The 27,950-nt window shown below is 45.8% G+C and overlaps 1 protein-coding gene across 1 annotated transcript in view; it reads left to right on the top strand.

Moving 5' to 3' along the window:
- The first annotated feature begins 1,945 nt into the window (after positions 1-1,945).
- LOC106562205 (E3 ubiquitin-protein ligase Arkadia) overlaps positions 1,946-27,950 on the top strand; it is a 51,885-nt gene continuing 25,880 nt past the window's right edge. Inside the window, 3 exon segments of the mRNA XM_014126905.2 lie at positions 1,946-2,370; positions 10,441-11,423; positions 27,127-27,253. Coding sequence (XP_013982380.2) covers positions 10,526-11,423; positions 27,127-27,253 — 1,025 coding nt within the window. The 5' untranslated portion in view covers positions 1,946-2,370; positions 10,441-10,525.

Below are 27,950 nucleotides of genomic sequence, written 5' to 3'. Positions count from 1 at the left end.
GATGTCCAGGATCCCTGCTCATCTGCGTGAACGTGCCTTAGGCATGCTGCAAGCAGGCATGAGGACTGCAGATGTGGCCAGGGCAATAAATTGCAATGTCCGTACTGTGAGACGCCTAAGACAGCACTACAGGGAGACAGGACGGACAGCTGATCGTCCTCGCAGTGGCAGACCATGTGTAACAACACCTGCACAGGATCGGTACATCTGAGCATCACGCCGGCGGGTCAGGTACAGGATGGCAACAACGACTGCCCGAGTTACACCAGGAACACACAATCCCTCCATCAGTGCTCAGACTGTCTGCAATAGGCTGAGAGAGGCTGGACTGGGGGCTTGTAGGTCTGTTGTAAGGCAGGTCTTCACCAGACATCACCGGCAACTATGGGCACAAAACCACCATCGCTGGACCAGATAGGACTGTCAAAAAGTGCTCTTCACTGACGAGTTGCGGTTTTGTATCACATGGGGTGATGGTCGGATTTGCGTTTATCGCCGAAGGAATGAGCGTTACACCGAGGCCTGATCTCAATCCCATTGATCACGTCTGGGACCTGTTAGATCGGAGGGCTTGGGCCATTCCCCCCCAGAAATGTCCGGGAACTTGCAGGTGACTTGGTGGAAGAGTGGGGTAACATCTCACACCAAGAACTGGCAAATCTGGTGCAGGCCATGAGGATGAGATGCACTGCAGTACTTAATGCAGCTGGTGGCCACACCAGATACTGATTGTAACTTTTGATTTTGACCCCCCCTTTGTTCAGGGACACATTATTCAATTTATGTTGGTCACATGTCTGTGGAACTTGTTCAGTTTATGCTTCAGTTGTTGAATCTTATGTTCATACAAATATTTACACATGTTAAGTTTGCTGAAAATAAACGCAGTTGACAGTGAGAGGATGTTTCTTTTTTTGCTGAGTATATGTGTATTGGCATTCATATTGCACTGTACACCCTTACCCCATTTCATGGACCCAACATCCATAGGTATCAGCCTACAAAAGACAATAAGTAGTTAATTTGACCAACAGAAAAAAGTTGAAATCGCACTGTGGATGTATTAGATTTCAGAACTGTGTTGGGGGCATACTTATACGCCCTGTACAGCTTAACCTATTGATCTTGGGTCCATGAACTGGGGTATCAGCCTACTTGTGACACCCACAACTCTGAAGAGTTTACACAAATATTAGCGTTGTTGCTCTTCTTGTGGGACTAACTGGGAAATCACCTCACTATCCAGCCTATTGTGCATATTGACATTCTTATTGCAATGTACAGTGTGAGCAAGACAAAGGAGCTGATCGTGGACTACAGGAAAAGGCGGGACAAACAGGTCCCCATTAACATTAACAGGGCTGTAGTGGAGCACGTCGAGAGTTTCAAGTTCCTTGGTGTCCACATCACCAAATCTATCATGGTCCAAACATACCAAGACCGTCGTGAAGAGGGCACGTTTGCATGTTTCAATGGGAGCCTTTTATTTTGAAGGCGAATTGCAAATTCCGGACACTTTTGTGGCTAATCCTTATTGTGGCTAGCTTCACACAGGTGTCAAAGTCCTGCAATACGTGCTAAAATACTAATATTTGTGTAGACCCTTCACAGTTGTGTTCTGTAGGCTGATACCCCATTTCATGGACCCAACATCAATAGATAAGGCTGTACAGGGCATATAAGTATGTCCCCAACACAGTTCTGAAATCTAATACATCCACAGTGCGACTTCAAAGATTTTTTTGTTGTTAAATTAACTACTTATTGTATTTTGTTGAATTAATGATCAACATTCCAACCTTGTTTAGCAGGATCTATTCCAAATATGGCATTATTCCACTATTTGTATCCGTTTGCATGTTTCAATGGGAGCCTTTTATTTTGAAGGCGAATTGCAAATTCCGGACACTTTTGTGGCTAATCCTTATTGTGGCTAGCTTCACACAAGTCCAGCAAACCAACCTTATGTGCCATCGAGAGTAAACGGACGAGTCGAGCTGGGTAAACAACACTGGACGCCTCGAAGAGGCAGGAATGGGGACTTCATCGAGGGCCCTGATGGCAAATGGAATGGAATTTCTGTTTTTTCGTAGAAAAAACAGTATGTATTGCGTACTGTGTTAATATGCCACATAAAGCCAGGGAAAATATGAAGCATTTTTCTCTCGGGTCTTCATCCAGGCGCTGATTTGTAACGACGTTGGTATTGCCACGGGCCCACTTCGATTTTGTTCCTGTTGTCAGTTTCACAACCCGGTGACTGTCGTTCGATCGCGATTTACTTGTGTCGCTTATTTAAGTACATTCAGGGCATATGCAATTCAAAGGGAGCCACGAAATAACACAGAAGCCCATTTCAAGAGAGTACAGGTATGTGTTGAGTCAATATACGTTAGCTAACTAGATAACTGCCTTTGTTTTTCTCTCAACGTTAGCTGGCTAACACGGCCAGGCAGTAGCCAGCAAGCTATTGTTTGCTCTGAAGATTCAGTAGTTAACGTTAGCTAGCTTGGTACGGTAGTGTGGTAGTAGCTAATATGTCTTGTTGTGAGCCATTTTGAGGTTGGCTAGCGAACAAGCTAGGTAGCTAGCTACATTGGTTATTAGCAAATAGGATCTTATCAGCGAGTTCATGAGAAACCCAACCTTTGAATGTGAAGATTTGCAGCCCTGCCATCTTGCTAACTAAGTAAACTAGTTAGCCCAGGCCATGTACCTAATAGCTATTTCTTTATTACATTTTACAATGAACTCGGACGTAACCCAAGTAGCGAACGTTAAGTTAACCAAATAAGACCATTCCATGTAGAACTGACTTAATTAAACATTAGCTTACTAGTGCTGGCTAAAGTTGGGAAACATCAAAATATTTTGTATCTGTGACTGACAGAGGAGGATGATGTCTAATGTTCATCACATTATTTACAAGTAATGAAACTGCGCTGTCAAATCAGCCTGGGAGCGTGTTAGGTTTGTTGACTTACGTTAATATTGCTAGATGAGAAAACAAAATGCTGAAGACACTTGCAGTAGTCTATTTCAAATTTGGTATGGCTTTGGTTGTATTTATGTGGCAGGTAGCGTTGGACTCGAATCCCGGAGCTGACAAGGTAAAAATCTGTCGTTCTACCCCTGAACAAGGCAGTTAACCCACTGTTACAAGACCGTCATTGAAAATAAGAATGTATTCTTAACTGACTTGCCTAGTTTAATAAAGGTACAAAAAAATAAATAAAAATGATTTTTTTTTTATAAAGATTAAATAAATAGACAGGCTTGGACATTTAGTAGGGTTATGTACCTAAAGAGCCAGAGACCAAATTAGGAAATATCTCTGACTGAGGCCTAGTACACGCCAGAAAACATTGGGACAGTATTTTCCTAATGGTTTAAATGTTGTTTTTTTTGCATAAAGGAGAACATTGTCAACCGAATGACTCATTGTTAGAAAACTTGATGTGTACACTTGGGACCAGTCAATCGATCATTTTCCTGCCCTACATTCTCTGCACTGTTCCAGTATAGGAAGCACCAATACTTCTTCCCTCCTGACATGTTTTGGTTCATGTTCACGATGTTGATGCCATTCTTTTTGCGTTGATGCTACACTTTATCTATGATAGAAGACACCTAATCTCATAGTCACAATTTGGAGAACAATAACACATCACTGGATTGATTTAAAGCTGCAATATGTAACTTTTTGCGTGACCAGAACAAATTCACATAGAAATGTAAGTTAGATATGCCATTCACATTGAAAGCAACACCAAAGCCCCGTTTCCATTGGCACTTTGAATTCAACCCAGGCTGGGCTGGCCTTGGTGGGATAGCTCAAATTGCATTTCCACTCCCCCAGAAATGAGAAATTATGTCATGTTGCTAGGTAGCTAATATGTGACTGCAGCTGGCTTCGCTAATGTTGCCAGCTAGCAAGATGTTGAATTGCCAGTCAACCATGTATTTAGCTTGCTGACGTTCGCTAACTAAACGTTAGCGTCGTTGTTAGCATAACTAATAATTCCTACCTTGCTTGCCATGGTGTTGGCTATTATCTAGCTAGAAAACCAGGCGACCGGTTTGATATGATGTAGCTAGCATACGTTAGCTAGCTTGTTTCAACTCTGATTTGGTAGCTTGCATTTGAGGGCTGATAGTTCTCATAAAAGTGTATTGTGTAGTGTACAAATGAATAAAGGATCCAGCTTTGGTGGTAATTTGTGTTATGTCTAGCTACTGCAGTACCGCTTATCCATGTGCTAGCTAACAGCAACAGCCCCAGACAAGCTAGCTAAACGTATCAGCATCGAGCAGTGATCCGCTTGGTGGTTGCATTGTAATGGCGTTACCAACCCGAATTCGAATCGAGTTGGCGCCAGTTGTGAAACTGGGCTGCGCTGGCCCGGGTTTCCCTCGACCCAGGTCGAATTTGGCCAACATTTGAAGTGCCAGTGGAAACGGGGCTTTGGAAGCGGTAGCTCTGGTAGGTGTTCTATTTCTATGCTTATGTAATTATATGTAGTTATTGCGTCTTTTACTTTAGGGTTTGTACACCAGCTTCAAGCAGCTGAAAATACAATATTTTTAGTTATGGAAAATATATTTCACAGCGGTTTAGATGGTACAATGATTCTCTACACTATTCTTGCTTGTTTTGTCACAAACTGAAATTAGGCAAACTGTTATAATTTTAGGAAATGGCAGAGCACCTTAAATTATATGAGCTAGAAATAAACTTAATTGTAGCTACACACATTCCCTTGTTACTATGGCAGCTTCTAAAACCCACAGGATGCCATATTGCAGAGCAGTGGCACAGTTATAGAATGATAATAGTGGGGCCTATTTCAGCATTTCCCCTCAGCACATCAGCATGGTTATTATTATTTTTTTGTCAGTTTTAGTTTGACCTGATAAAAACAGTGATATGACTGTTCATCAGAAGTAATCACGTCTGTTCTGCCCACAGAATTGTAGTAGTATTGAAATACGCCTACATCATGGCACTATTCTCTCAAGCCTGTATTTGAGATGTCAAAACCTTGTAGTATATATAGTACCATGCGCGAATAGGAAACCAATGCTTAATCACTCAAAGGTTGTCTAGGTGTTCGTTCTTTGAATTATTATTTATTTGTTTATTCAAATGGCCATTCTTGTCAGCACATTAGGGGATTTTCATCCCATTGACAGCATTACATACTGCAAATGTTAGCAGTGCTGCTTGGTTCATACGGCATTAGAAGAATCCCTGTGATTGGGATGAGGATGACATCTTAGCTTCTCAGAAGGGCCTGTCATAGCGGCAATGTATGAAGCACTGTGCTTGCTTACTCAAAGATGTTCGCTTTTTGTTTCTTGGTTAACATGTTGGTTACCTTTTTTGTAGAGACAAGAATGTGTAACTTCCTGTTCTGCAGTTCATTGCACTGTTTTCTACAATTATTGACTGGTAGAAGTACTGCATAATGAGTTCTGATTCACCCCACCATTTGAGTCACACCTTGCACAGAACACATTGACAAACCTGCACTCAAAATAGAAAAAGCTAAGTTAGGTAAAGGTTTGGGATAGTTTAATAATTTGTGTCCTTGCTTAGGTGGTAGATTTGGTTTTTCAGCAGCCATTGCTGAAACTGTGTGCCGAGAAGCTCAAGATAGGTCTGCATTGTGCTCCTCAAGGAATGAATTAAAGCACTTTCCCATAAACGCCCTCTCCTCTGAAATGTCTCCACCTTGGTGCCAGGGGGGATTGATTGCCAAGGTGGCTGTCTCTGAGCCTGCTCTGTGTCATGGCGCTGCTTGCTCTGTGGCACAGGGACTCATCAGTGGCTCACAGGGTTGAGCCTCAGAGGATCATGGGTCGGGGCTTTGGTTCCCTGGCAGCAGTTATACATTGGAACCCAGGGAGGGGGCATCTCAGAACGCCCCCACCTCCACCTTCCCCCCTAGCCCCAGTTCCCAGAGGTCTCCACCTGCGGCATCCTCTTCCTTCTCTTTGCTCATGAGATGGAAACACAGTCATGATACACAAGTGTTTTCATGAATACTGTATCAGGTATTTGTTCAGTGCTACTCTCAATGTTTGTTTTCTTTAGTAGGCTAGGCTACACATTGAGGGCTCCTGGCCAGATACCATCTCCTGTTGTCTAGTTTGTGAGGTGGATATCATGTTTTAATGGTAGTCAAATCAGGGCTACACAAATCCTTGAGTTGGTGAGGATTCGATGATCCCTAGTGGTTGAATCCACTCAGGGTTTCGTTGTAGTTTGAAGACAAGCACCCACATAATCCTTATGTTTCCTGCATGCCTCAATCTACTTATGGGTCACTGGGGTTTAATATGCATATGGAGAATTCCAGTTGAAGGTCAACCTTGAGAAAGCAATTTTGTCATTTTAAAGTGAAACCAACATGGCAATATTGTATACACTCCCCCCAAGGGGTACTATAGATAAACACATCAAACTTTTAATTTATATTTTGTTTGTCCATTCTGTGAGACATTTAAAGTTGTGGTTTTGCATGCAAATGTAACATCCATAACTCTGGAATTACTCTTGTCCAAATAACGGGTGGGGGAAGTGGCTTCCACCCCAGGCACTCACTGACTGAATGGGTTTTGCAGTAGGTTTGCATTCTAGTGTATGCTCATGAACACACCAAATTACACTCTGCACTACTTTCCTGGTGCAGGTTTTCAAACACTTTATGATCATTAAATAAGCTAATAGTGCTGCATGCTGACGTGTTGTGTAACATCAAGATCTCAGGGTCAGCGAATGGAATGCAACAGACTGGATAGTATTGCAGTATTTGCTATAGCTACGGCGAAAACACTGTGACCTGACCACAGTTGCTGGGTGCTTTTTCTTTGCCTGAGATGTGCTAACATAGGGCCCTATAAAATTAATAATTTTTTGGCCAATTCTTTTTCTCTCTCAAATTCTTTTCTCTTAGTTTTCCCAGGTTTCTGAAATGTTCCAATTTTTGTCCGGTTTTTGCTCTCAACCAGACGTTTTAATAGAAAAATAACAAAATTTGATATTTTAAGAACACAAAAATGCTTAAACCACACCAGGAGACAATTCTTTGGGTCTGGGAAAAATCGAAGTTATTTATATTTTGGAATGTAGTTACCCTTTTAATTGAAGTGAGCACCTAGCAAGAGAATGCTGTTTTTGTAGCAGACATGATGGTAGAGATTGCTAAACAAATACTCATGATATCATTCTGCCGGTAAGCATAGGCTACTTAGTAGTTAACATTAATTGAGAAAGTTTGGGAGAGCTTTTCCATCTATCAGAGGACAGGTTTGAGTTAGCGTCATCGCTAACAGCTACACAAAGTGGTAGACGCTCGCACCTCACACAGACGGGCATTCTCATTGCCTCTTCAGAAAGTTGCAGGAAATACAAATGACTGACGCGTTCTGTGCTTATCTTATGATAAACTTTGGCAAATGTATTACTTTTCAATACATTTACTTGATTCCCTACTAAGTTCAATATGTTTTTGAATATTGTTGAATTCCGTTTTAATATCTGGATTCGGTGATTCCGCCATCATTCTCCACATTGCGGATTTTATAGGGCCCGACTAACAGTAAATACATGTGTTTGATGCTTAGACAGAACAGAACCTTCACTTACTATAATGTGTGCTTGTGTCTTGTGGATGCATTGTTATAGCCTATGCCACTAAAGCCTTGTTCACATTGGCAGTTTGAAGTGACTCAAATCCTTTTTCTTTTTTTTTCATATCTGATGCATATGTCCTTTTCCTGCAGTCTGAACAGCCAAAAAGGACATGGAATCTGATATTACAAGCCACATTTGAAACCACCCTATGTGGTTTGAAAGCAGATACAAATCTAATTCTTGGCCTTGCAGCTTGTCTAAATGGTCAAATCTGGTTTATTTGCCCTCGACTGGTTTTTAGACTGCTATTTGGTATATCTTGTTGCTTGCTAGCTACTCTGACAGTTTGACTAGATAGAACATGCTAGTTTGACTACACACACAAATTAGTGAATGTGCTAGAAAGCTGAACGGCTAGCTAGTTGACTGCTGTGGCTAGCCAAAAAGGAGTCGATTTAAAAGTTGACTCATCTTATCGTTTTGAGGCTTAGTCTTATTACATGAGGATTTTGAACATTCAAAGTGACTGGGAAATGTCCATGGCAGCCATTGTCACCTCAGCATGCTACATAACTTCTGAGTGATTGGTGGTGGTGCTCCTGCTTCCTATCAGCCTACACTACTGAGCACACACCTGTTACAATGACAACTAGCGTAGCCATGTCAGCAAAATCATGAACTCTGAACTGAACTCCCACACATCCGATTTGGTCACTTGTACCTTGCTGTTTGGACAGTCAGTATTCCAAAGCGGTTTTGGAAAAACAAAACTGATTTGAGCATTAAGGCCTGTAGTGTGAACAACGCATTATACCATAGACTTCATTGTTTTCAAACTGAGCCTTGTCAATACACAGGATATTGCAGGCTGGAGAATGGCAATTAGTATGTCTTCTACACATTACTGTTTAATCAGTACGGCTTCATTAGGCCAACCATTATAAGGCTTCTAAAGGATAGTTTACAATGTCCAGTTCACTTGTGTCATTAAATAAAACACATCTCATAAAGTGGTATTTTATTCTGAACCATAGTTTGAGGTGTTTTACTGGTGGATCAAGTATAGGAAAACACCACCCTGCCAGCTGTGTGCACGTTATACCACTCCACCACACCAAGAAGTAGGCCAATGAATGGAGCCAACGTGCCTTTTTTAAACAGATGGCTGCTTTCATAATTCAAAGGAAAGGACTTGAGGTGACTGCATTGAAGCAGAAGACATTTTACTCTGTCCTGCCCTTGGTGAAAGGCTTAGTTTCTATTTTAAAAAATATGTGATTAGACTAGACAATTTTAGGAAAGGAGGATAAATGGTGAGGGATGGAGAGAGGAAGCGTGATAAATGGTGAGGGATGGAGAGGGGAAGCGTGATAAATGGTGAGGGGTGGGGAGTGGAAAGCGTGGTAAATGGTGAGGGATGAGAGTGGAAAGCGTGGTAAATGGTGAGGGATGAGAGAGGAAGCGTGGTAAATGGTGAGGGATGGAGAGAGGAAGCGTGGTAAATGGTGAGTGATGGAGAGAGGAAGCGTGATAAATGGTGAGGGATGGAGAGGGGAAGCGGGATAAATGGTGAGGGATGGAGAGGGGAAGCGGGATAAGATGGAGAGGGGAAGCGGGACAAATGGAGAGGGGAAGCGGGATAAATGGAGAGGGGAAGCGGGATAAATGGAGAGGGGAAGCGGGATAAATGGAGAGGGGAAGCGTGAGGGATGGAGAGGGGAAGTGTGATAAATGGAGAGGGGAAGCGGGATAAATGGTGAGGGATGGAGAGTGGAAGCGTGATAAATGAAGAGGGATGAGAGAGGAAGCGTGATAAATGGTGAGGGATGGAGAAGGGAAGCGTGATAAATGGTGAGGGGTGGAGAGTGGAAGCATGATAAATGAAGAGGGATGAGAGAGGAAGCGTGATAAATGGTGAGGGATGGAGAGGGGAAGCGTGATAAATGGTGAGGGATGGAGAGGGGAAGCGTGATAAATGGTGAGGGGTGGAGAGTGGAAGCGTGATAAATGAAGAGGGATGGAGAGGGGAAGCGTGATAAATGGTGAGGGATGGAGAGAGGAAGCGTGATAAATGGTGAGGGTGGATGGATAGGAGGAAAGCGGTGAGATTAGGCCTATATGAAGGCCTAGAAGCTTCCATTTTGGTAAGAGTTTCTGCTAGGCTAGTGTTTTGATGGCAGCATGCTTGTTTTTATTTACAAGATCTATATCAAAGGGATGCATGCTTAGCATTGGTTGCTTGTAGCCTGGTACCTTCTGAAGATATCGATAAGCGAGTTCTCCAGTCCATTCTGTTCCAGTAATGCCATTATGAAAATGTCTCCTAATCTCCCCACGCAGCCTTTCCATGGTTTTATCACTCTACAATAGAGAATTGAGCTGGAGACATTAAACTGGTAAAATAGATGCTCCAGTGCTTGTTTCCACCTTTTCCATATTACCAGGCTGCATGACCTTACTTTGCTCATCAGTTTCCTTCATTACAGCATCAAGCCTAGCCAGCATACTGAGATTAGTCCCAGATTACCACTCAGTCTGAGTCATGCACTGCCAGGAATGGATAATAAAACAAATGCTACACAACTGACTCAGCCCAAGGCCTCAATTAATTTGCTCTCAAAAAACAAACCATGGTGCACTGTTTTTGCCTAAACAACGAGATAGCGAGTGCCCCTATATTACCACCACATGTAATTATTATCATAATACATTTAGCCCATATTTCTGTTCATAAACTCCATTGAAAAATAATGATTGCACATTGTTAGTGTGTCTAACGTTTATCTTCTCTTGTTTCACAGAACTAGGTTAGTTGCGGTGCCGCCAATGGACCTATAGGAGCTGGTGGAGGTGTACTTGGCATTGCTTCTGCGTGGACCAGGCAGCATGAAGAGCGAGGTGCCCTCTGAGGCCCAGGGTAGACAGGAGCACCTGAAGGGTCCGCTGGCCAATCCAGAGCCCATGGAGACAGCCAAGAGCTTCCCTGCCAACATGGAGGTGATTGGCAAGGCAGGCAGCGAGTTTGCACAGCTGTGTGCCGAGACTAGGCACCGGCCCCTGAGTCACACAGGGACCCGTAGAGACCCAGACAGGGGCCTGCCCGGACGCAAAAAGCGCAAGAGCCAACAGCCAGGGCCCTCGGACTGCTCCCTGAAGGAGGGTCGTGTCAGTGAGGGCTCTCTTCCCCTTCAGCGCCACCAGCCAGATCTCTTGGAGCGTCGCAGCGAGGACGAACGCAACCCAGAGTCCTCGTTCAGTGACTGTGCCTCCTCTCCCTCCTCCAGCCTGCGCTTCGGGGACTCGGACACTCTGAGCTCAGAGGAAGAGGTGGAGGCTGGAGGGACGGGAGCAGCAGGGGGACCGCAGCCCCCACAGCAGACGCCGGGCTCCACCACAGGGGGCGGGACCGGGGTGGGTCTGCGCACCATTCTGGGTCGGACTCGGGGAAGCCGCTCACATAAGTGGGCCCGGTTGGAGGTGGAGCCGGTGCTGCTGAAGCGGCCGTGTCTGAGTGGGCGGCGGTCACTGCATAGGAAGAGGTTTGTGAAGCCTGGGCCCGGCGGCATCCAGCGGACTCAGAAGCAGAAAGAGCGCCTACTTCTCCAGAGGAAGAAGCGGGAGGTAATCGCTCGCAGGAAGTACGCGCTGCTCCACAGCACCAGCAGCTCCAGTGAGGAGCTGACCAGCGAGTCATCCTCACCCTCGTCCACAGAGGCAGAGGACGAGCTGTATGTAGACGTCAGCAGCAGTAGCAGCCAGCCAAGCAGCACAGCTGTGGCCACAGGTAAACTCACCCTCCTTATGCACTCTGGTGCGTGCTTCAGACCTTTTCTCTTGCGCGTGCGCACACACATTTTACAAACTTTTTTTGAATTACACATTACAGTTGAAGGATTCAAACATTTCATAGGTCATGGATATATGGACACTTATGGATACAGAAAACACATTCTTCTCCATACAGCTAAGCTGCCCATGACTGCTGACACAGAGCAGTACCTCGCTAGCTGCTTTGCCTTTGTCCTACGCAGGTCTGCAATCTGAAGGCCACGTACTGTCAGCCTATGTACATGACCGAGGCTCCAAAATATCAGCACTACAAAGTTTGCACTGATAGCCAAGGCTGTTCAGACGTGACACAAGGGGCTGGTATTTCAGAAACTTGTCAGTAAAGATCTGTTCCATCTAGGAGTCAAAAGAGTACACACAATCCCCATAGAGGGGAACATCTTCCTCACTCCTCTGACACTGAGCTTGCAATGACGTATGACATGAAGCTGCTCTGACCAGGGTAAATTGTACTGGTCTTTACATTTTAGTAATTTAGCAGACTCTTTTATTCAGAGCGACTTACAGGAGCAATTAGGGTTAAGTTCCTTGCTCAAGGACACTGACAGATTTTTCACTTAGTCGGCTCGGGGATTTGAACCAGCGATCTTTCGGTTACTAGCACAATGCTCTTAACCACTAGTCTGCCTGCCACCCCACAAGTCAGACCAGAGGCAAAGGAGTCGCTCACTGTTAAATAGCCAGCCAGAGTTAAATCACAGATAGACTCCATCCGTAGCACCGTTCACTCGTGTCCAACTGCTCTGTTTCCCAGCTGTCTGCTTTGCAGGCCTTGTTAGTATGGGGGGGATGGGTCATGGACTTCATGATGTTGCAGAGCCAAACATGTCATACTTTTGTCCACATTAGTCAAAGTCTGTGTTGCATCACACCCCAGAAATATGTTGTCAAATGAATGTAATGCAAGCTAATTTCTGTGAATCCGCTTTGCTCAGAATTGAGAGCAATTGAAATGTTTAGCCTCCGAGAAAAGACTGAGCGAAGGAATGCATGAATGGCCTTCAGAATGTACATTTACAGTGTGTACACAGCCTATTCCTACAGTTTTATTTAGTCTCACTGTAACTGTATTGGGGGGAATATATTTGGCCTTTGTGGTGTTATTCTCTGGAAATGAGATGTGTAGCCTAGAGGCCAAGCAACCATTACTGTTTTTGTTCCATCTTGCTGAAAGATGTCCTACCAGGGCTATTTGAAGACACTCAGAATTGGGATTTCTTTCACCAGGCCAGCAGCACTTTCGCTCTTTCTCTCTCACTCTAGCCAGAACTGTGTTTTGTTTACTGTCTCCCTCCCCCTTTATTTGGAAGTGAACATCAACCAAATGCTCGTTACACTCTCAAACACATGACTCCAGTAAAATGTTATTTTATTCAGAGAAAATTATCCAAATAAAGCTCTAGTAAAAGATGCATTACTCCTCTGATCATGGAAGAGAACATTTTAATCCCTGAGCCAAGTTTGTTTTGTGTCAGACCTTGCCTGCTCTGTGTGCTCAACAGCAATGAGAAAAGCTGCCTATATATTGATTGATGAATTAGCTCACAGTCAGAGCTAGGCTATTTTATGAACAAAGCACAATATCACAGGACTAGGATGGGTGTGGGTGTGTCTGTGGGTGTATCAAATTTTATTGGTCACATACACATGGTTACCAGATGTTAATGCAAGTGTAGCGAAATGCTTGTGCTTCTATTTCTGACAGTGCAGTAATAGTAATATCTAGTAAGTAATTTACTAATTTCACATCTACCTAATACACACACGTAAAGGGATGGAATAAGAATATGTACATAAATATATGGGGCTGCAGGTAGCCTAGTGGTTAGAGAGTTGAACTAGTAACCGAAAGGTTGCAAGATCATTACATTTACATTTAAGTCATTTAGCAGACGCTCTTATCCAGAGCGACTTACAAAATGGTGCATTCACCTTATGATATCCAGTGGAACAACCACTTTACAATAGTGCATCTAAATCTTTTAAGGGGGGGGGGTTAGAAGGATTACTTTATCCTATCCTAGGTATTCCTTAAAGAGGTGGGGTTTCAGGTGTCTCCGGAAGGTGGTGATTGACTCCGCTGTCCTGGCGTCGTGAGGGAGCTTGTTCCACCATTGGGGTGCCAGAGCAGCAAACAGTTTTGACTGGGCTGAGCGGGAACTGTGCTTCCTCAGAGGTAGGGGGCCAGCAGGCCAGTGGTGGATGAACGCAGTGCCCTTGTTTGGGTGTAGGGCCTGATCAGAGCCTGAAGGTATGGAGGTGCCGTTCCCTTCACAGCTCCGTAGGCAATCACCATGGTCTTGTAGCGGATGCGAGCTTCAACTGGAAGCCAGTGGAGAGAGCGGAGGAGCGGGGTGACGTGAGAGAACTTGGGAAGGTTGAACACCAGACGGGCTGCGGCGTTCTGGATGAGTTGTAGGGGTTTAATGGCACAGGCAGGGAGCCCAGCCAACAGCGAGTTGCAGTAATCCAGACGGGAGATGACAAGTGCCTGGATTAGGACCTGCGCCGCTTCCTGTGTGAGGCAGGGTCGTACTCTGCGAATGTTGTAGAGCATGAACCTACAGGATCGGGTCACCGCCTTGATGTTAGTGGAGAACGACAGGGTGTTGTCCAGGATCACGCCAAGGTTCTTAGCACTCTGGGAGGAGGACACAAGGGAGTTGTCAACCGTGATGGCGAGATCATGGAACGGGCAGTCCTTCCCCGGGAGGAAGAGCAGCTCCGTCTTGCCGAGGTTCAGCTTGAGCTGGTGATCCGTCATCCACACTGATATGTCTGACAGACATGCAGAGATGCGATTCGCCGCCTGGTTATCAGAAGGGGGAAAGGAGAAGATTAATTGTGTGTCGTCTGCATAGCAATGATAGGAGAGACCATGTGAGGATATGACAGAGCCAAGTGACTTGGTGTATAGCGAGAATAGGAGAGGGCCTAGAACAGAGCCCTGGGGGACACCAGTGGTGAGAGCGCATGGTGCGGAGACAGATTCTCGCCACGCCACCTGGTAGGAGCGACCTGTCAGGTAGGACGCAATCCAAGCGTGGGCCGCGCCGGAGATGCCCAACTCGGAGAGGGTGGAGAGGAGGATCTGATGGTTCACAGTATCAAAGGCAGCAGATAGGTCTAGAAGGATGAGAGCAGAGGAGAGAGAGTTAGCTTTAGCAGTGCGGAGAGCCTCCGTGACACAGAGAAGAGCAGTCTCAGTTGAATGCCCAGTCTTGAAACCTGACTGATTAGGATCAAGAAGGTCATTCTGAGAGAGATAGCAGGAGAGCTGGCCAAGGACGGCACGTTCAAGAGTTTTGGAGAGAAAAGAAAGAAGGGATACTGGTCTGTAGTTGTTGACATCGGAGGGATCGAGTGTAGGTTTTTTCAGAAGGGGTGCAACTCTCGCTCTCTTGAAGACGGAAGGGACGTAGCCAGCGGTCAAGGATGAGTTGATGAGCGAGGTGAGGAAGGGGAGAAGGTCTCCGGAAATGGTCTGGAGAAGAGAGGAGGGGATAGGGTCAAGTGGGCAGGTTGTTGGGCGGCCGGCCGTCACAAGACGCAAGATTTCATCTGGAGAGAGAGGGGAGAAAGAGGTCAAAGCACAGGGTAGGGCAGTGTGAGCAGGACCAGCGGTGTCGTTTGACTTAGCAAACGAGGATCGGATATCGTCAACCTTCTTTTCAAAATGGTTGACGAAGTCATCCGCAGAGAGGGAGGAGGGGGGGAGGGGGAGGAGGATTCAGGAGGGAGGAGAAGGTAGCAAAGAGCTTCCTAGGGTTAGAGGCAGATGCTTGGAATTTAGAGTGGTAGAAAGTGGCTTTAGCAGCAGAGACAGAAGAGGAGAATGTAGAGAGGAGTGAGTGAAAGGATGCCAGGTCCGCAGGGGAGGCGAGTTTTCCTCCATTTCCGCTCGGCTGCCCGGAGCCTTGTTCTGTGAGCTCGTAGTGAGTCGTCGAGCCACGGAGCAGGAGGGGAGGACCGAGCCGGCCTGGAGGATAGGGGACAGAGAAAATCAAAGGATGCAGAAAGGGAGGAGAGGAGGGTTGAGGAGGCAGAATCAGGAGATAGGTTGGAGAAGGTTTGAGCAGAGGGAAGAGATGATAGGATGGAAGAGGAGAGAGTAGCGGGAGAGAGAGAGCGAAGGTTGGGACGGCGCAATACCATCCGAGTAGGGGCATAGTGAGAAGTGTTGGATGAGAGCAAGAGGGAAAAGGATACAAGGTAGTGGTCGGAGATTTGGAGGGGAGTTGCAATGAGATTAGTGGAAGAACAGCATCTAGTAATGATGAGGTCAAGCGTATTGCCTGCCTTGTGAGTAGGGGGGGAAGGTGAGAGGGTGAGGTCAAAAGAGGAGAGGAGTGGAAAGAAGGAGGCAGAGAGGAATGAGTCAAAGGTAGACGTGGGGAGGTTAAAGTCACCCAGAACTGTGAGAGGTGAGCCATCCTCAGGAAAGGAACTTATCAAGGCGTCAAGCTCATTGATGAACTCTCCAAGGGAACCTGGAGGGCGATAAATGATAAGGATGTTAAGCTTGAAAGGGCTGGTAACTGTGACAGCATGGAATTCAAATGAGGAGATAGACAGATGGGTCAGGGGAGAAAGAGAGAATGTCCACTTGGGAGAGATGAGGATTCCAGTGCCACCACCCCGCTGGCTCGATGCTCTAGGGGTATGCGAGAACACGTGGGCAGACGAAGAGAGAGCAGTAGGAGTAGCAGTGTTATCTGTGGTAATCCATGTTTCCGTCAGCGCCAGGAAGTCTAGGGACTGGAGGGTAGTATAGGCTGAGATGAACTCAGCCTTGTTGGCTGCAGACCGGCAGTTCCAGAGGCTGCCGGAGACCTGGAACTCCACGTGGGTCGTGCGCGCTGGGACCACCAGGTTAGAGTGGCAGCGGCCACGCGGTGTGAAGCGTTTGTATGGCCTGTGCAGAGAGGAGAGAACAGGGATAGACAGACACATAGTTGACAAGCTACAGAAGTGTTGTTTCTTGTATTATTGTCTCCTGTGTCTTTAGAGAACTGTTTCACTTTGATATCCTTTTTCTTCTGTCCTGATTTTCTCTTTCTTTTCTTCTGTTAACTGTCATCCCCGAGCTGACAAGGTAAAACTCTGTCGTTCTACCTCTGAAGAAGGCAGTTAACCCACTGTTTCTAGAACATCATTGAAAATAAGAATTTGTTCTTAACTGACTTGCCTAGTTAAATAAAGGTAAAAAATATATATATTTGGCTGAATTCAACTGTGTTTTCTACCATCTCTTGCATCTTGCCTATGCCACCCAGCCATCGCTCATCCGATAAAGGGAACACTTAAACAACACAATGTAACTCCAAGTCAATCACACTTCTGTGAAATCAAACTGTCCACTTAGGAAGCAACACTGATTGACAATACATTTCACATGCTGTTGTGCAAATGGAATAGACAACAGGTGGAAATTATAGGCAATTAGCAAGACACCCCCAATAAAGGAGTGGTTCTGCAGGTGGGGACCACAGACCACTTCTCAGTTCCTATGCTTCCTGGCTGATGTTTTGGTCACTTTTGAATGCTGGCGGTGCTTTCACTCTAGTGGTAGCATGAGACGGAGTCTACAACCCACACAAGTGGCTCAGGTAGTGCAGCTCATCCAGGATGGCACATCAATGCGAGCTGTGGCAAGAAGGTTTGCTGTGTCTGTCAGCGTAGTGTCCAGAGCATGGAGGCGCTACCAGGAGACAGGCCAGTACATCAGGAGACGTGGAGGAGGCCGTAGGAGGGCAACAACCCAGCAGCAGGACCGCTACCTCCGCCTTTGTGCAAGGAGGAGCAGGATAAGCACTGCCAGAGCCCTACCAAAATGACCTCCAGCAGGCCACAAATGTGCATGTGTCTGCTCAAACGGTCAGAAACAGACTCCATGAGGGTGGTATGACGGCCCGACGTCCACAGGTGGGGGTTGTGCTTACAGCCCAACACCGTGCAGGACGTTTGGCATTTGCCAGAGAAGACCAAGATTGGCAAATTCACCACTGGCGCCCTGTGCTCTTCACAGATAAAAGCAGATTCACACTGAGCACGTGACAGACGTGACAGAGAATGGAGACACCGTGGAGAATGTTCTGCTGCCTGCAACATCCTCCAGCATGACCGGTTTGGCGGTGGGTCAGTCATGGTGTGGGGTGGCATGTCTTTGGGGGGCCGCACAGCCCTCCATGTGCTCACCAGAGGTAGCCTGACTGCCATTAGGTACCGAGATGAGATCCTCAGACCCCTTGTGAGACCATATGCTGGTGCGGTTGGCCCTGGGTTCCTCCTAATGCAAGACGATGCTAGACCTCATGTGGCTGGAGTGTGTCAGCAGTTCCTGCAAGAAGAAGGCATTGATGCTATGGACTGGCCCGCCCGTTCCACAGACCTGAATCCAACTGAGCACATCTGGGACATCATGTCTCACTCCATCCACCAACGCCGCGTTGCACCACATACTGTCCAGGAGTTGGCGGATGCTTTAGTCCAGGTCTGGGAGGAGATCCCTCAGGAGACCATCCGCCACCTCATCAGGAGCATGCCCAGGCATTGTAGGGAGGTCATACAGGCACGTGGAGGCCACACACACTACTGAGCCTAATTTTGACTTGTTTTTAGGACATTACATCAAAGTTGGATCAGCCTGTAGTGTGGTTTTCCACTTTAATTTTGAGTGTGACTCCAAATCCAGACCTCCATGGGTTGATAAATTGGATTTCCATTGATTATTTTTGTGATTTTGTTGTCAGCACATTCAACTATGTAAAGAAAAAAGTATTTAATAAGATTTTTTCATTCATTAAGATCTAGGATGTGTTATTTTAGTGTTTACTTTATTTTTTTGAGCAGTATGTATGTATGTATTTATGTATGAGCAATGGCTGGGTGGCATAGGCAAGATGCAAGAGATGGTAGAAAACACAGTTGAATTCGCAAGTTTACATACACCTTAGCCAAATCCATTTAAACTCAGTTTTTCACAATTCCTGACATTTAATCCTAGTAAAAAATCCCTGTCTTAGGTCAGTTAGATCACCACTTTATTTTAAGAATGTGAAATGTCAGAATAATAGTACAGAGTGTGATTTATTTCAGCTTTAATTTCTTTCATCACATTCCCAGTGGGTCAGAAGTTTACATACACTCAATTAGTATTTGGTAGCATTGCCTTTAAATTGTTTAACTTGGGTCAAACATTTCGGGTAGCAATCCACAAGCTTCCCACAATTTTCGCCCATTCATCCTGACAGAGCTGGTGTAACTGAGTCAGGTTTGTAGGCATCCTTGCTCGCACACGCTTTTTCAGTTCTGCCCACAAACTTTCTATAGGATTGAGGTTAGGGCTTCGTGATGGCCACTCCAATACCTTGACATTGTTGTCCTTAAGCCATTTTGCCACAACTTTGGAAGTATGCTTGGGGTCATTGTCCGTTTGGAAGACCCATTTGCGACCGAGCTTTTACTTCCTGACTGATGTCTTGAGATGTTGCTTCAATATATCCACATAATTTTCCTTTCTCATGATGCCATCTATTTTGTGAAGTGCACCAGTCCCTCCTGCAACAAAGCACCCCCACAACATGATGCTGCCACCCCCGTGCTTCACAGTTGGGATGGTGTTCTTTGGCTTGCACGCCTCCCTCTTTTTCCTCCAAACATAACGATGGTCATTATGACCAAACAGTTATATTTGTTTCATCAGACCAGAGGACATTTCTCCAAAAAGTACGGTCTTTGTCCCCATGTGCAGTTGCAAACCGTAGTCTGGCTTTTTTTATGGCGGTTTTGAAGCAGTGGCTTCTTCCTTGCTGAGCGGCCTTTCAGGTTATGTCGACATAGGACTCATTTTACTGTGGATATAGATACTTTTGTACCTGTTACCGCCAGCATCTTAACAACGTCCTTGCTGCTGTTCTGGGATTGATTTTCACTTTTCGCACCAAAGTACGTTCATCTCTAGGAGACAGAACGCGTCTCCTTAATGAGCGGTATGACGGCTGCGTGGTCCCATGGTGTTTATATTTGCGTACTATTGTTTGTACATATGAACATGGTACTTTCAGGCGTTTGGAAATTGCTCCCAAGGATGAACCAGACTTGTGGAGGACTACAATTTGTTGGCTGATTTCCCCATGATCAAGCAAAGAGGCACTGAGTTTGAAGGTAGGCCTTGAAATACATCCACAGGTACACTTCCAATTGACTCAAATGATGTCAATTACCCTATCAGAAGCTTCTAAAGCCATGACATCATTTTCTGGAATTTTCCAAGCTGTTTAAAGGCACAGGCAACTTAGTGTATGTAAACTTTTGACCCACTGGAATAGTGATACAGTGAAATAATCTATCTGTAAACAATTGATGGAAAAATTACTTGTCATGCACAAAGTAGATGTCCAACCGACTTGCCAAAACTATAGTTTGTTAACAAGAAATTTGTGGAGTGGTTGAAAAACGTGTTTTAATGACTTCAACGTAAGTGTATGTAAACTTCCGACGTAAAAAAAAAATAAAAAAAATATGTCTGCCTTTTTCTCCCCAATTTCGTGGTATCCAATTGGTAGTCTTGTCTCATTGCTGCAACTCCCGTACGGACTGGGGAGAGGCGAAGGTCGAGAGCCATGCGTCCTCCGAAACACATCCCAACCAAGCCGCACTGCTTTTTGACACAACGCACATACAACCTGGAAGCCAGCCGCACCAATGTGTCGGAGGAAACACCATACGCCTAGCCACCTGGCCAGCGGGCACTGCGCCCGGCCCGCCACAGGAGTCGCTAGTGCGCGATGAGACAAGGATATCCCTGCCGGCCAAACCCTCCCTAACCCGGACGACGCTGGGCCAATTGTGCGTCACCCCATGAGCCTCCCGGTCGCGGCCGGCTGCGGCAGAGCCTGGGCTTGAACCCAGAATCTCTGGTGGCACAGCTAGCACTGCGATACAGTGCCTTAGACCACTGCGCCAACCGGGAGGCCCATGTAAACATTATTAAAGTGGCATTGTATAAAGTAACTAGTGATCCATTTATTAAAGTGGCTACTGATTTTATTCTGTATGTAGGCAGCAGCCTCTCTGTGTTAGTGATGGCTGTTTAACAGTCTGATGGCCTTGAAATAGAAGCTGTTCTTCAATCTCTCGGTCCCAGCTTTGATGCACCAGTACTGACCTCGTCTTCTGGATGGTAGTGGGGTGAACAAGCAGTGGTTGTTGTCCTTAGCAATCTTTTTGGCTTTCCTGTGACATCGGGTGCTGTATGTGTCCTGGAGGGCAGGTAGTTTGCCCCCGGTGATGCGTTGTGCAGACCGCACCACTCTCTGGAGAGCCTAGCGGTTGTGGGTGGTGCAGTTGCTGTACCAGGCTGTGATACAGCCTGACAGGATTCTCTCGATTGTGCATCTGTAAAAGTTTGTCAGGGTTTTGGGTGACAAGCCACATTTCTTCAGCCTCTTGAGGTTGAAGAGGCGCGTACGCAGAGGAACCTAACTTTCTAGCTTCTCCACTACTGTCCCTTCGATGTGGATAGGGGGGTGCTCCCTCTGCTGTTTCCTGAAGTCCATGATCATCTCCTTTGTTTTGTTGATGTTGAGTGAGAGGTAGTTATCCTGACACCACACTCCGAGTGCCCTCACCTCCTCCCAGTAGGCTGTTTCGTCAATCAATCAATGAAATGTATTTATAAAGCCCTTCTTACATCAGCTGATGTCAAAGTGCTGTACAGAAATCCAGCCTAAAACCCCAAACAGCAAGCAATGCAGGTGTAGAAGCATGGCGGCTAGGAAAAACTCCCTAGAAAGGCCAGAACCTCGGAAGAAACCTAGAGAGGAACCAGGCTATGAGGGGTGGCCAGTCCTCTTCTAGCTGTGCCGGGTGGAGATTATAACAGAACATGGCCGCAATGGTTGTCGAGGGTGCAACAGGTCTGCACCTCAGGAGTAAATGTCAGTTGGCTTTTCATAGCCGATCATTCAGAGTATCTCTACCGCTCCTGCTGTTTCTCTAGAGTTGAATACAGCAGGTCTGGGACAAGTAGCACGTCCGGTGAACAGGTTAGGGTTCCATAGCCATAGGCAGAACAATTGAAACTGGAGCAACAGCACGACCAGGTGGACTGGGGACAGCAAGGAGTCATCATGCCAGGTAGTCCTGAGGCATGGTCCTAGGGCTCACGTCCTCCGAGAGAGAGAAAGAAAGAGAGAATTAGAGAGAGCATACTTAAGTTCACACAGGACACCGGATAAGACAGGAGAAATACTCCAGATATAACAGACTGACCCTAGCCCCCTGACACAAACTACTGCAGCATAAATACTGGAGGCTAGTCTCTCAAAGCACTTCATTATGACAAGTGAGTGCTACAGGTGGCGATAGTAATTTAAAAACAATACTGCATAGTTTCCTAAGGACTCGAAGCGAGGCGACCATCTCTGTGGATGTATCTGTGGGTATTGAAGAATCAGTTGTTTTAAAAAACATTCTGTCCAGTGTTTGAGCTCTATGCATCTTTGTAGGTGCCAGGGGTAGATGCAGTGAGAAGTCCAGCATTTTCCATTCTTTTGACATAGCTCTTGTGCAGTGGAATACACACAGCGAAGTTAAGCCCAAGGGTTTCTGGAATATGACCCCTGGGCATGGCCAAGCCTGTTAGGATTTTTATACATTTACATAGCCCTCTTTGTTTCAGGCATTTTCAGCCTATGTTCAAGAGACATTAGTTTTTTTTCCTCTCATATTCATACACCTCTTTAGGAACCTCTGAGGCTAGCACTTCAGCAGTTACCATGAATATACATGCTTTGATGGAGCTCTAATGTATGTGTTTCACTTTGAGACATACAAATGAGGGCGTGCGTCGCTCGCTATAAAAGGTGCTATAGAATGGCCCGGTGCTGTACACACACATTTCAAGTTCGACTATATATGCACATTTGAATTTCCTGTTGAGTAGCCTGTTGAGTAGCATTTCCCTGTAGCTCAGTTGGTAGAGCATAGTGTTTGCAACGCCAGGGTTGTGGGTTCGATTCCCACGGGGGGCCAGCACAGAAAAAAAAAAAAAATGTATGAAATGAAATGTATGCATTCACTACTGTAAGTCGCTCTGGATAAGAGTGTCTGCTAAATGACTAAAATGTAAATGCAATAGCACCTTCCCTCCCACATATCTCAGTCTTGCACACAGTCATTATTATGTAGCACATTCTCTTTGTTCTACCGAGGTCACTCACTGGTTCGCTCTATCACACCCCTGAGTCACCCTGACCTGTGAATATGTATGAAAAATAGACTTTGCACGCAAGGTAGGTAGGTACTGCTGATGGGGGACTAACCAACCTCGCACCAAAAGGGCATGTGTCTCCGCTCTGCTACCCGGAGCTCCAAACCTGGCAGCCCAGAAACCAGGCCTCTTCCTCGGTCTGAGCCGCAGGTGTCTGGGTTTATGCACCCAGCCTTTCCTCCCACAACACACCACAGTAGAGCAGCACAGCACGCTTCTGACAACCACCCGCTGTTTCCTGAGCTGCACCGCTACAACACAAGCCAAAGAACGCAATTTTTCAAGGAACTCTTAATTTTCCGTTCCTGCCTGACCCTCTTTCACCTCTCTGTTTAATGTCTTCATGTAGCTAAGGACCTGGGGAAGGATCGAGGGGGTCATGGGGCAAGGCTGCCTCTCTCTGTGTCTTTTGCTATGGGAAGTAGGTGGGTGGAGAGGACTGACTCAAGCACTGAGCTCTAATCCCCACTGTAGCCTGCTAACAACAAGGGCTCTGAGGAGAAACTATGCCATTGTTCAGCAGATGAGAGGGGGGGGGCAGTCAGTAGAGATGGATCTCTATTGGCCAGAGGAGGGGATGAATGTAATGGACATAAAAAGGCCCAATCACAAAGCTGCCTATTCACAAGACTTTAAATACATGGACATGACAGGAGTGTTTTAGTACTTTAATTCCTGTATTCATGTCACAATATAGACATATGCCATGCAGTAGGCTATGGAAATCATGACAGTTCTATATATTACATTTCTATCTGCAACTGACCATACTGTGTGTTAGACCAAGCTGCATACACCCCTCAGGTCACAATCTGCCTTCTCTCAACTGCAAAATTGAGAATGCAGACACTACACACTGAAATAGATCTCTATTCAAAGCTAGCAGCCAGGACATTTCTCTTATTTGTCCATGTCAATAGTCACATCGGCCATTGTTCACAGTTTAGATGTGAGGTAATATAGTCTTCTTATTTACATTCCCTAAACCAGGAAGTGTTTGTGTAGAGCAGTATGTTTCATGAGGGAGAGAGGTAGCTAGCCTAGGAGAGGGTGCTAAGCAGCAGCACCCAGTGGACCACTGCAATAGAACTCACTTGGGAGTGCTGATGTTCACTAGAGCAACAAGCCACTGCACACTACACAGAAACACACAAACAACACAGCAGCTATGAGGCAACACATGGCACAGTTGAACCTAATGTTAGAAAATCATTTCAGTATAGTAATAATACACTGGACTAGAATGAATTTCGTTTTTGAACTGTACATTTTAATCTTGTAAGTTATGTCTGTAGATTTAACAGACAGCGAGTTTAAGGGCCACATTTAGGACTAGCTGTTTGGGGTGGTGTGACAAAAACAACAAGCCTCTTGCCTTCCTGGTTGCGATGTTAAGAAATGTTAAGTGTATTGAACACACTCCAGGCCTCTTCCTGACAGTGAGGTCAGGCATGGCTGAAATGAGAACTGGAATGAGAGACAGTGGACAGGGGACCAATCAGAGTGCAGATGCAGAGATTGCACTGCAAATCCTGCAGACAGTGGAGAGCAGAGCAGCATTTACTGACCTACATTTCACACAGGCCCAGTACACAGACTGTTAGCCTGCACACCCACACCACAATCACTATTCATTTATACTGATACTGATACTCCTATTTAGCTTTGGGTGTGTTTCTCCCCTGGTGAGGAAGAACCACCAGAAGATGCTGGTGGAGGTTGTTTGTTGCTGCGTAACACACATGAGCTGATGTGTTGTCAACCAGCCATCTTAGCAACAGAGCCTGCTATATACAGCAACAGACATGTACAGTATAACCTCTATGGAATTAACTGCGTACTACAACGGCTGCAATTTTATTTACGTAAAGAGAATTTCTGGCCACTTTATATGAATACAGTCCAAGGTTCTCACGTAGCAAAGAGTCTCATTTGATCATTATCAGTTCAACAATGTTTACATCAGGATTTACAGGTCAAATTGCTGGATGTCTCTCTCCCCAGTATACTCTTATCTATTCGGATGCTTAGTCACTTTACCCTGCCTTCATGGACATATACTACATTACCAAACGTATGTGGACACCTGCTCGTCGAACATCTAATTTCAAAATCATTGGTTATTAATATGGTGCTGGTCCCCTCTTAGCTGCTAGAACAGCCTCCATTCTTCTAGGAAGGCTTTCCACTAGATGTTTGAACATTCCTGTGGGGACTTGCTTCCATTCAGCCACATAAGCATTAGTGAGGTCGGGCATTGATGTTGGGCGATTATGCCTGGCTCGTAGTCGGTGTTCCAATTCATCCCAAAGGTGGACGATGGGGTTGAGGTCAGGGCTCTGTTCAGGCCAGTCAAGTTCCTCCACACCGATCTCGACAAACCATTTCTGTTTGTACCTCGCTTTGTGAGGGCCTTCCCCAAACTGCTGCCACAAAATTGGAAGCACAGAATCGTCTAGAATGTAATTGTATGCTGTAGCGTTAATATTTCCCTTCACTGGAACTAAGGGGCCTAGACCAAACCGTGAAACAGCTCCAGATCATTATTCCTCCTCCACCAAACTTTACAGTTTGCATTATGCATTCAGGCAGGTAGCGTTCTCCTGGCATTCGCCAAACCCACATTCATCTGTCGGACTGCCAGATGGTGAACCGTGATTCATTACTCCATAGATCGCGTTTCCACAGCTCAAGAGTCCAATGGTGGTGAGCTTTACACCACTCCAGCCGACGCTTGGCATTGCTCATGATGATCTTAGGCTAGTGTGTGGCTGCTTGGCCATGGAAACCCAATTCATGAAGCTCCCGACGAACAGTTCTTGTGCTGATGTTGCTTCCAAAGGCAGTTTGGAACTCAGTAGTGAGTGTTGCAACCGAGGACAGACAATTTTTTTACGCGCTTCAGCACTTGGCTATCTTGTTCTGTGGCTTGTGTGGCCTACCACTTTGCGGCTGAGCCATTGTTGCTCATAAACATTTCCACAATAACAGCACTTAGAGTTGACCGGGGCAGCTCTAGCAGGGCAGAAATCTGACGAACTGACTTGTTGGGAAGGTGGCATCCTATGACAGTGCCACGTTGAAAGTCTCAAAGCTTTTGGCTCCCGAGTGGCGCAGCAGTCTAAGACTGCATCTTAGTGCTAGAGTCGTCACTGCAGACCCTGGTTCGATTCCAGGCTGTATCACAACCGGCCGTGGTTGGGAGTCCCACAGGGCGACGCACAATTGGCCCAGCGTTGTTAGGGTTTGGCCGGGGTAGGCCGTCATTGTAAATAAGAATTTGTTCTTAACTGACTTGCCTAGTTAAATAAATAAAGGTTAAATAAATAAAAAGATTGCATGGCTATGTGCTCGATTTTATACAACTGTTAGCAACCAGTGTGGCTGAAATGGCAGAATCCACTAATTTGAAGCGGTGTCCACATACTTTTGTATATATATATAGTATATCTACCTCAAGTACCTCGTACCCCTGCACATTGATCTGGTACTGGTACTCCCTGTATATAGCTCCACATTGATCTGGTACTGGTACTCCCTGTATTTAGCTCCACATTGATCTGGTACTGGTACTCCCTGTATTTAGCTCCACATTGATCTGGTACTGGTACTCCCTGTATTTAGCTCCACATTGATCTGGTACTGGTACTCCCTGTATATAGCTCCACATTGATCTGGTACTGGTACTCCCTGTATATAGCTCCACATTGATCTGGTACTGGTACTCCCTGTATTTAGCTCCACATTGATCTGGTACTGGTACTCCCTGTATATAGCTCCACATTGATCTGGTACTGGTACTCCCTGTATATAGCTCCACAGTGATCTGGTACTGGTACTCCCTGTATATAGCTCCACATTGATCTGGTACTGGTACTTCCTGTATATAGCTCCACAGTGATCTGGTACTGGTACTCCCTGTATATAGCTCCATTCTTGTGTATTTTATTTTATTCCTCGTGTTACATTTTTTTGTTTTACTCTGCATCAATTGGAAAGGCTCGTAAGCAAGCATTTCACTATATAGTCTATACTAGTTGTATTCATTTAACAACCCTTCCTGCATGTACATCATTATCTCAATTACCTCGACACCAGTGCCTCCGCGCATTGACACATTTACTCTGTACCGGTACCCCCTGTTTATAGCCCCGCTATTGTTATTCACTGCTGCTCTTTAATTATTTGTTTTTCTTATCTCTTACTTTTTTCTTAATTAAAATTTTTCCGTTATTTTCTTAACTGCATCATTGGTTAAGGGCTTGTAAGTAAGCATTTCACTGTAACAAAAAAATAAAAATAAAAATTGATTTGATTCGGCGTATGTGATGAATAACTTTGATTTGACTGTGTTGTGTTCCAGGTTCTCTGGATGAAGACGTGGTGGTGATCGAGGCGACCCCTGCACCCCTTGTCCCAGCCAGCGAGGAGATCAACGTCACCTCCACCGACAGCGAGGTGGAGATAGTCAACGTGGGAGATGGCTTCAGGTGAGCACCTTCCCCTGTCTCCTCTCTGAGGAGATCAACGCTGTACAGAGCTAATGAACCACAGTGGAAAATCGAATGAAGTGACATGGTAAAGTACTTTGGCTGTGAAATTCTCTCTCTCAGGAGAAAAAACATAAATCTCAATATTTCCCCCCATCTTTAAGCTGTGACAGTAATCTAAATGGCACCAGCCTTCATTTGTGTCCTGAGACAGCCTGGCCCTGCAGTACTGACAGTACTTTATCCTCGTGGCTCTGTCGATATAATCAGTCAACTGTGGTGCGTCTAATAGAGGCTTGCTGAGCACTGGCTTCTCATCAAGTGTCATAACATTTACTGAGACTGCCACATTGGGCTGGGGTAGTGTTTTTCCAGGATACCTCAGAAATGCAGTGTAGGCTCTTGGAGTGCTATTTGGCCCCTATGGAGAAGTTGCTGCTATCGCTATGGCAGGGGAGATGATGCACATCTGGGATTGGCCGTGAAGTTGGCAGGCTGCAGCATTGCACTGGCATTCCACAGCTCTCCCAGCTGTTGCTATCGCTGTCTTCTTCAAGGGCAAGGCTTCCATACAGTAATACACAAGCTCTCTCCCCATCCTCCATGAACAATCTAACGAGAGACCCTCTCTCCCCCCAGGGCATTCTCATCTGACCCTCAGTTCACTCTGATCCAGGTCCAGTTACCTCTGATCCCC

The sequence above is a fragment of the Salmo salar genome, chromosome ssa11, assembly GCF_905237065.1.
Source record: "Salmo salar chromosome ssa11, Ssal_v3.1, whole genome shotgun sequence".
NCBI lineage: Eukaryota > Metazoa > Chordata > Actinopteri > Salmoniformes > Salmonidae > Salmo > Salmo salar.
Note: the sequence above shows the minus strand (reverse complement) of the source record. Positions and strands in the feature narration are given on the sequence as shown.